This window comes from Neophocaena asiaeorientalis, unplaced genomic scaffold, assembly GCF_003031525.2.
Source record: "Neophocaena asiaeorientalis asiaeorientalis breed wild unplaced genomic scaffold, Neophocaena_asiaeorientalis_V1.1 scaffold476, whole genome shotgun sequence".
Classification (NCBI taxonomy): Eukaryota; Metazoa; Chordata; class Mammalia; order Artiodactyla; family Phocoenidae; genus Neophocaena; species Neophocaena asiaeorientalis.
Genome location: NW_020172178.1, coordinates 10815171 through 10824100, shown reverse-complemented (window position 1 = coordinate 10824100; position 8930 = coordinate 10815171). Strand labels below are relative to the sequence as shown.

Sequence of the window (8930 nt, the reverse complement as noted above, 5' to 3'; positions counted from 1 at the left end):
GCTGGGCTGGGCTGGGCTGGGCTGGGCTGAGCTGGGCTGAGCTGGGCTGAGCTGGGCTGAACTGGGCTGGGCTGAGCTGGGCTGAGCTGGGATGGGCTGGGCTGAGCTGGGCTGAACTGGGCTGAGCTGAGCTGGGCTGAGCTGGGCTGAGCTGGGCTGGGCTGGGCTGGGCTGAGCTGAGCTGAGCTGGGCTGAGCTGGGCTAAGCTGGGCTGCACTGGTCTGAGCTGAGCTTGGCTGAACTGGGTTGAAATGGCTTGAACTGAGTTGAGCTGGGCCGAGCTCAGTTGAACTAGGCTGAGCTTGGTTGAAATGAGCTGGGGTGGGCCGGGCTGGGCTGAACTGTGGTAGACTGGGTTAGTGCCTGAGGTGAACAGGGGACAGTGGGTTGATCATGGTCACCCCCAGAGCCCTGGTTTCCAGCCAGACAGCCCCCTCTGTTTCTCGGGGGCGCACAGGGCCATGCAGCCTCAGGGTGCAAATGTGGTGCTCCCCTCTCCCCTCACCAGTTGACCAGAAGGGAACTGTGAAAGGTCAAGGGCAGACCGTGCCCTCTGTAGCCCAGCTGTCCAGGGGGAATCCCAGAAGGACTGATTTGGAACTGGGTCTCCAGCCTAAAGTTCCACATAGTCCATGGAAGTCAACTGCTAGTTTGGGAGGATGGGGTCGGGGGCGGGGGGTGCTTTGTAGGGGGAAATGGTTGGACTGGGACTTTTACCCAGGAAGTGGGAGGGGGGACATAGAATTCTCAGGCCCCCTCACCTCCCCAGCTTGAGCCCCAGGACAGACAAACTGGCCCCCATGCAGACTCAGCTTCAAGCCCAGGCTTCTCTGTCTTTTCTCTGCCCTCTCTCTGGGCCCATTTCTCACGATACCCCACACCCTGGGGAAGGGCATGACCGTGCCCACTGCACAGAGGGCAGCTGAGGCTCTGACAGTACACACAGACTCAGCTGGTCAGTGGGAGAGCCGTGTGCAACAGCCAGGCCTCACGTCTGAGGAGCGTGTGTGGTCCACATGCTCAGAGTCCCAAGGAGTGCGTTCAGAAATGGCTCAGCTGGACTCAGGTGGCCACTGCCGACCCCGGGTGCGCCGCGTACAAGCTGCGTGACCTTGGGGCAGTCACTGACTCTCTGTGTGTTAAGGAAACGCAGGCGTCGTCCTGCCCTCATGGGGCTGTGTCGGGTGTCTGGTCGGCGTGAAGGCTGCCATCTCACAGCACACCCTATGTTTCAGAGCCTGAAACCAGCCCCAGACTCTTCCCACTGAGCCTGAGCAGCGAAAACTCAGCCGGGCAGGTGGTCATTGGCTGCCTGGTCCAGGGCTTCTTCCCGTCAGAGCCACCGAAGGTGACCTGGAGCCAGAGCGGCAATGGCGTGTCCATCAGGAACTTCCCCCCTGCTCAGGCCAGGGGCCTGTACACCATGAGCAGCCAGCTGACCTTGCCAGCCAACCAGTGCCCAGCCGACAAGTCTGTGAAATGCCAAGTGCAGCACCTCTCCAAATCCAGCCAAACCGTGGACGTGCCCTGCTCAGTTCACTGCCCAGGTCCCTGCCAAGGTCAGAGGGCAGGCTGGGGCGGGTCCCCCATGGTGCCACCCTGACCCAGCTCCCTGACTGCATCCCTGTGGGCACTCCCCTCAGACAAGAGGTGGCTGAGGCCCGGCGGGTGGCCAAGAGGGGCCTGGGCTGGGGATGGAGGCCAGGGAAGCGGACGGAGGGGCTTGCTGACCTGCTCTGGCTTCTCTCTCAGTTGTAGCTATTCAGTGTTCGTGCGGAAAGCCCAGCCTGTCCCTGAACCCACCGGCCCTTGAGGACTTGCTCCTGGGCTCCAATGCCAGCCTCACGTGTACACTGAGTGGCCTGAGAGACCCCGAGGGCGCCACCTTCACCTGGAACCCGACAGGTGGGAAGAACGCCATCCAGGAGCCGCCCAAGCCTGACTCCTGCGGCTGCTTCAGTGTGTCCAGTGTCCTGCCGGGCTGCGCCGATCCCTGGAAAAACAGACAGTCCTTCTCCTGCACCGCCACCCACCCCGAGTCCGAGGACTTGCTAACCGCCACCATCACAAAACCCTCAGGTGGGCCCTGACCCGCGAGTGGGCGGCTGGGCACTACACAGTGCGCGAGGTGCACTCCTGAGCCCACTCCACCCTCCAGCTCCCGCCCACCCCCCACACGGGTCGCCCGGGGGGCAGGGGGCACTCTCCTCCCTGCCCAGACCCCTGACCCTGCTCTCTGCCCTCCAGTGAACACGTTCCGGCCAGAGGTCCACCTGCTGCCGCCGCCGTCGGAGGAGCTGGCCCTCAATGAGATGGTGACGCTGACGTGCCTGGTGCGAGGTTTCAGCCCCAAGGATGTGCTGGTGCGGTGGCTGCAGGGCAACCAGGAGCTGCCCCACGAGAAGTACCTGACCTGGAGGCCCCTGCCCGAGCCCAACCAGAGTGTCCCCACCTTCACCGTGACCAGCGTGCTGCGCGTGGATGCCGAGGCCTGGAAGCAGGGGGAGTCCTTCTCCTGCATGGTGGGCCACGAGACCCTGCCCCTGGCCTTCACCCAGAAGACCATCGACCGCCTGGCGGGTAAACCCACCCACGTGAACGTGTCCGTGGTCATGTCGGAGGTGGACGGCGTCTGCTACTGAGCCGTGCCCCTGCCCCACCCGCCCCTTGAATAAACTCCATGCTCGCCTGAAGCAGCTCTGCGCTTCCCTCCGGCTGCCTATCTGTCCGTGCTTGGGGTCTGCACACGCCAGGAGGGGGCAGGACCCAGGAGGAAAGAGCAGCTGCTGCCCCGACTTTCTCTAGGCCTTGGTTTCCCCTCAGCCTGATGCCGGACGTGCCTTCATGGCTGTGCGTGAGTGTGAGCACAGGAGTGAGCGTCGAACTGGGGCTGAGATGTGCGAGACAGGCACAGCCTCCTGGGTCCTGAGAAGAGTGGCCCCACGATGGTTCCCAGGGGCAGGTGACTTGGTCACTTGTATTTCAGGAAACTGCCTCTAGGGGCAGCCGGGAGGCATGAGCGAGGGAGAGGGGAGCCTGGCGGCCAGAGAAGGGGCTGGTGCCATCACGCAGAGGGGGGCTCACAGGAGGAGTGGCGAGGGCAGAGGGCTGGATTCCAGGGGCCCTCTGTGGGCACAGCGCACACAAGTGTAGGACGGCCCCACTGACCGCACGGAAAGGGGGCCACCCCACCTGGGTACAGCCTTCCCCACCCCACATCCCACTGCTCTGCACATGTACACAAGGGCGCACACACACATGCACACGTACTCTCATATGTGTTCGTGGTCACGCACGTGGGCACACGTACACACACACACACACACACACACACACACACACACATCTGAGCCCTGCAGGTGCAGGAAGTTGACAGCCCAGAACCAGCTCCAGGAAGGCAAGAGGAGTCCCCACCCAAGCTCCCAGAGGGTTTTCCCCAGGCCCAGACCTGCTGCCTCAGGTCCTTCCAGGCCTCAGGCCTCCCTGTGTACCCAGCTGGGCACAGTTCAGGGATCGATTGGAGAGAACCCTCTCAGACATCACCTGCTCCCCACTTGGTCTGCAAATTCAAGTCGCCCAAACCACAGATGGGGCGGGCGGCTGGGGTGGAGAGGGGTCAGAAGAGACAGCTCTCACCTAGGGCCCCTAGACAGCTTCTGCTCGGAGCTCCTGGCAGGAGGGAAGGTCAGGGAGACCGAACCTAGAAGGACAGTCCCGTGACCACCATGGGACACCTGCACAAGGGCTCCCACAAGGGGGCAGCGGGGCCCCTGCTCTCGTTTAGTCACCTTCTGGGCCTTCCCAGGGGACCTAGCCTTCTGGCTGCCTCTCTCTGCTTCCAGGGCCAAGGTGGGGTGGACACCCCTGCCCACCCTGGCCACTGCTCCCCTCTTAAGGGTCCAGTCACCAAAGGGCAATGGGGGGAGCAATGGATTAATTGGGGAAGTGCTGCCACAGAGAAGGTGGTCCAGCCACCAAGGGACCAAGACCTGCCCACAGGAGGAGCTTTCTAAAGAGAGGGGGAGGCAGAAGAGACAGTAGATGAGGGTGGAGCCAGCAGACGGACAGCACAGACAGGTGGATGGGTCACAGGACATATGATGGATGGAAAGATGGACAGACAGGTGGATGGGTGGGTGGATGGATGGATGGATGGATGATGGATGGATGGACAAATGGGCAAACAGATGGACAGGTGGATGGGTGGATGGATGGATGGATGGACGGATGGATGGATGGATGGATGGATGGATGGATGGATGAACAGATGATCGAAGAGACAGATAGATGGATGAACAGATGGACAGATGGAAGGACAGAGAAGTGGATGGATGGACCGAAGGACAGATGGGGTGTGGATGGATGAATGAATGGAAGGATGGGTGAGTGAACAGGTGGATGGATGAATGAGTAGATGGACGGATGGATAGATTGGTAGGTAATTGAATGGTTACATGGATGGATGGATGAATGGACAAATGATTGGATGTGTCAGCATATAACAAGCTGGTCCAAATCCCATTTAACATGGGAGGTCTATGCCCTGGGACCCTGAAGACAGCAAGGTTGCCTGTGTTGGTGGCTCTCACCTGGGCCTTTCTCATGCTCCTTGTAGCTTATCAGCCACTTCCTGGGACAGCAACAGAGCCCCTTGGTCTTGTCCATCTGGCCCTTGGCACAATGAACCACAGACCCAGACCTATGTCTCGACCTGGAGCACCCTGAGGGTGGGCATGTCTGATCTTCTCTGGTCCCATCCAGGGCCCAGGCCAAGAAGGTCCAAGAGCAAGGGCTTGCTGAGCTCACAAGTAGGACTGGGATCCAGGAGGCCTTGGGCTTGAGCTCTCCTTGCAAGAGCAGAGACGGTGCCCACCCTCCTGCCCTGCCATGTCCCTCTCTCTCTCTGAGGTGCCCTGAGACCCCCAGAGATAGGAGTCCTGAGGGTGCCTCAAGAGCGGCAAAGTCCAGCCCCTGCCCCGGGCACCTGCTCTCTCACCCTCCAGGAGGCAGCCTCAGACCTGAGACAGGGCACCCGCACCGCCAGCGTCCCCACCCTGAGAGCTCCCGGCGGGGAGGGCACTGGCTCGACCCGCACTCACGCAGACCCGGACCTCGCAGGCCTGCTGTGTCTTACAGATCACCGGGACCCGCTGCCCTGGCTGGTGCTGGACCTGCCGTGGGAGGGCCCCGAGGAGGACGGCCCGGAAGCCAGCCTGTGGCCCGCCACCATCACCCTGCTCGCCCTCTTCCTGTTAAGCCTCTTCTACAGCACAGCACTGACTGTGACTAGCATCCGGGGCCCACCTGGCAGCTGAGGGGGTCCCCAGTACTGACCAGGAGCCAGCCGGGCACAGGTGGGAGATGGACAGACGGGGGTGGATAGATAAAGGAGAAGAAGGTCCAGCAGCTGGCTGAGGGGGGCAGGAGGGCCCGGCTCCAACACAGCTCCCCTGTCCCTCCTGATGGGGGTCTGGCCTACAGAGAGGCGGCCCCCCCACAGACCCTGAGAGCTTGGGCAGGGCTGGGGGCAGAGCACGGATGTGCCCCAGCAGTGTCAGGGCATCAGATTCCCTGGGTGCGGCTGCCACGGGATTCCATCCAGTCTATGGGAGCCAGGCCATGGTGGGGAAGGACCACTGGCAAGGACGCTACCCACCTCTGGAGGCCCCCAGGCCTGACACCTCTCGTGTTTGCAGGGAGGAAACGTGAGGAGCCTCCTGAGAGCCCAGCTGGATGCCAGAGCTCAGTGCTGCTCAGAAGCCATGTGCGCACCCACAAAGGCCTTCCTGGTGCAATAAATGATCCCAAAGGCAGAAGTTCTCAAACTTTGAATGAGGGGAGGGGGAGGAGAGGGGCAGAGGCTCTGAAGACAAGGATGCCGGCCCCATGGCCCACGGCAGGGTCTCAGGGGTCTGGACGCGGGCCCCTTGCCTAGAACTCATCAGCTGGTCCTGTGGCCGTGCAGGCTCACGGCAAGTACTGGGTTTCACAAAAGAGAAAGTGAAGCAAGTCCTCTCACAGTAACGACACCCAGAGCGCTGGGCCTGCCCACTGAGCCCTGGTCCTGATCACGGGGCCCTGGGCCTGCCCACTGAGCCCTGGTCCTGATCACGGGGCCCTGGGCCTGACCACTGGGCCCTGGGCCTGACCACTGGGCCCTGGGCCTGGCCACTGAGCCCTGGTCCTGATCACTGAGACCTGGGCCTGACCACTGGGCCCTGGTCCTGATCACTGAGACCTGGGCCTGACCACTGGGCCCTGATCCTGACCACTGGGCACTGGTCCTGACCACTGGGCCCTGGTCCTGATGACTGGGCCCTGGGCCAGACCACTGGGCCCTGGGTCTGACCACTGGGCTCTGGGCCTGATCACTGGGCCCTGGTCCTGATCACTGGGCCCTGGTCCTGATCACTGGGCCCTGGTCCTGATCACGGGGCCCTGGGCCTGACCACTGAGCCCTGGTCCTGATCACGGGGCCCTGGTCCTGACCACTGGGCGCTGGTCCTGACCACTGGGTCCTGGTCCTGATCACTGGGCCCTGGTCCTGATCACTGGGCCCTGGTCCTGATCACTGAGTCCTGGTCCTGATCACTGGGCCCTGGTCCTGATCACTGAGTCCTGGTCCTGATCACTGAGTCCTGGTCCTGACCACTGGGCGCTGGTCCTGATCACTGGGCCCTGGTCCTGATCACTGAGTCCTGGTCCTGATCACGGGGCCCTGGTCCTGATCACTGGGGCCTGGTCCTGATCACTGGGCCCTGGTCCTAAAAACTGTGTCCTCTCCTCTCTCAGCCAGGCCCTCATATTCTGTCCATTCTTCCTGGAGCCCTCATTCTTTGGCTTCATCACTTTATCTTAGATCCTGAGTCCTATTCCCACCCCATTGGTCCTGAGTCCTGACCCTCATAAGAAGTTACTCACACAGAGGAAGGAGAGCCTCCCAGGGGCCCCAAGACCCTCTTGGTCTGAGTACTGGATGGAGAATGAGGTGATACCTCATCACCTGGCTTCACCCCTTCCAGTGCCCACAGCTGTTTGTAGATGCCAGGCCAACTTCATGGCAAGAAAATTGGCCCAGGGCCCAGGCTGCATGAGCCAGACCCCAGTACATTGGGGTCACCAGTCACACGGTTACCAGAAGGGGAGGGCTTGGGTGCCGGAGTGTAGGCAGGATGGGGGACGCAATGGTGTTTGTGTTCTCTTGTTTTTCTCTTTCTTCTCAAGCCTCCTGCACCTCATCACCTGCTGAAACACCCAAAATAGCCCTATGGGAGGCTGAGTCATTGCGAGCACAGGCTAGCCCAGGTGTCCCAGCCAGACTGCTGTTCTGAGAATCATGTCCCAAAACAGAGACCTAGCCACTGGGCCCTGGGGCCTGGCAAGTGGCCAAAGCCCAGGAGAGCCCTTTGGGGGCAGTGAGTTCCCCGAGACCTGCCCCAGCCCCCACGCCGTACCAGCCCACAGCAGCCTAGGTCAGCCAGGATCTTCCCAAGGTCAGCTGGAATCACCCTGAATAGCCAACGTCAGCCTAGGATCAGCCAGTGTAACTAGCGTCAGTCCAGGGTCATCCAGGATCAGCCAGGGTCAACTAAGGTCAGGCTTTAGAGAGCCCAAGGTCAGCCAGGATTAGGCAAAGTTCAACCTGGCTCTGCCAGCTCAGAGTCAGTCAGGGTCAGCTAGGGTCAACCCACAGTCAGCCAGGGTCAGGCCAGGGTCAGCCTAGGTTCTACCTGGGTCTGCACAGGTTATCCTGGCATCCACCCAGGTTGGGCCAGCAGGGCTCTTGCCAGCTACAGGACCCTTCAGGGTGTTGCTCCCACGTTGGCTGAGCCCGCGACAGAGCCAGGCCCAGATGGGGAGCTGGCGTCGTAGGTCCAGCAATGACTTCGCATGGCCCTGAACCCCATGCACCCTGTCCCTCCTCTTCCCCTGTGCCAGGCCCCACAGCCAGGGGCAGGCTGCAGGCACCGCCCTGGGACCCCAGCAGCTTCCCCCTGGGCCACAGGCCAGGATAGGAACAGCCTACAGGTCTCACGGCTGGACCCACGTCCCACACACAGGGACACGGAGGGATTAGCAAGGGGAGACAGCACCAGGGTCAGCCACAGGGACAGGGCTGGGAGAGACAGACACAGGGAGAGATGGGGCAGGGAGAGACAAGGGGAGACATGAGACCTGGACAGAGAGAGAAACACGGAGACACAGAGATGCAGAGAGGACAGATCAAGGAGATAAAGTGATGCAGAGAGAAAGAAAGGGCCGTGAGCTGGGCACAGGCATCTGCACAAGCCTCTCACACACTCACACCTGCTCCCGACAGAGACACGGACACAGGAGAGCCCCTGACCACACAGACCTCCTCACCCCACACCCACACTCACACTCACACCCACACACACTCACACTCACACCCACAGTCGCAGTCACATCCACACTCACACCTACACACACTCACACCCACACCCACACACCTACACCCACACACACACTCACACTCACACCCACACACCTACACACCCACACACACCCACACACCTACACCCACACTCACTCACACATTCACACCCACACACTCATACCCACACACCTACACCCACACTCACACACTCACACCCACACTCCTCCCTCCAGGCCCTTGGGGCTCAGGGAGCCCCACTGAGGCTCTCTCACGCCCGGCCACTTCCTTTGGGGCCGAGAACCTGCCCAGGTGTCTGCATCCACCGGCCCCACCTCTCACCCGCCATGTGCCCCCGTCCTGCCTCGGGGGTCCCATCTAGGAGGTGGGCACATGCCCTCCGCTCGGGGAAGGCCCCCCCAACACATGGTGCAGGAGCCCAGGGGCACAGGTCAGCTGGCAGCTGGGAGTGGCCGAGTGAGCCCTGGGTCAGAGCCGGGGGCCTGAGTGCAGGTCAGGGCAGAGCGGCTGCGGG

General features: G+C 61.8%; 1 gene segment (V, D, J or C); it reads left to right on the top strand.

The window, feature by feature from the left end:
• The window catches only part of LOC112408516 (Ig gamma-2A chain C region, membrane-bound form-like), a 13743-nt gene extending 8413 nt beyond the window's left edge, over nt 1-5330 (top strand). Inside the window, 4 exon segments of the C gene segment in view lie at nt 1204-1559; nt 1753-2079; nt 2248-2580; nt 5137-5330. Of these exon segments, the coding sequence occupies nt 1204-1559; nt 1753-2079; nt 2248-2580; nt 5137-5315 (1195 nt within the window).
• Nucleotides 5331-8930: the final 3600 nt, after the last annotated feature.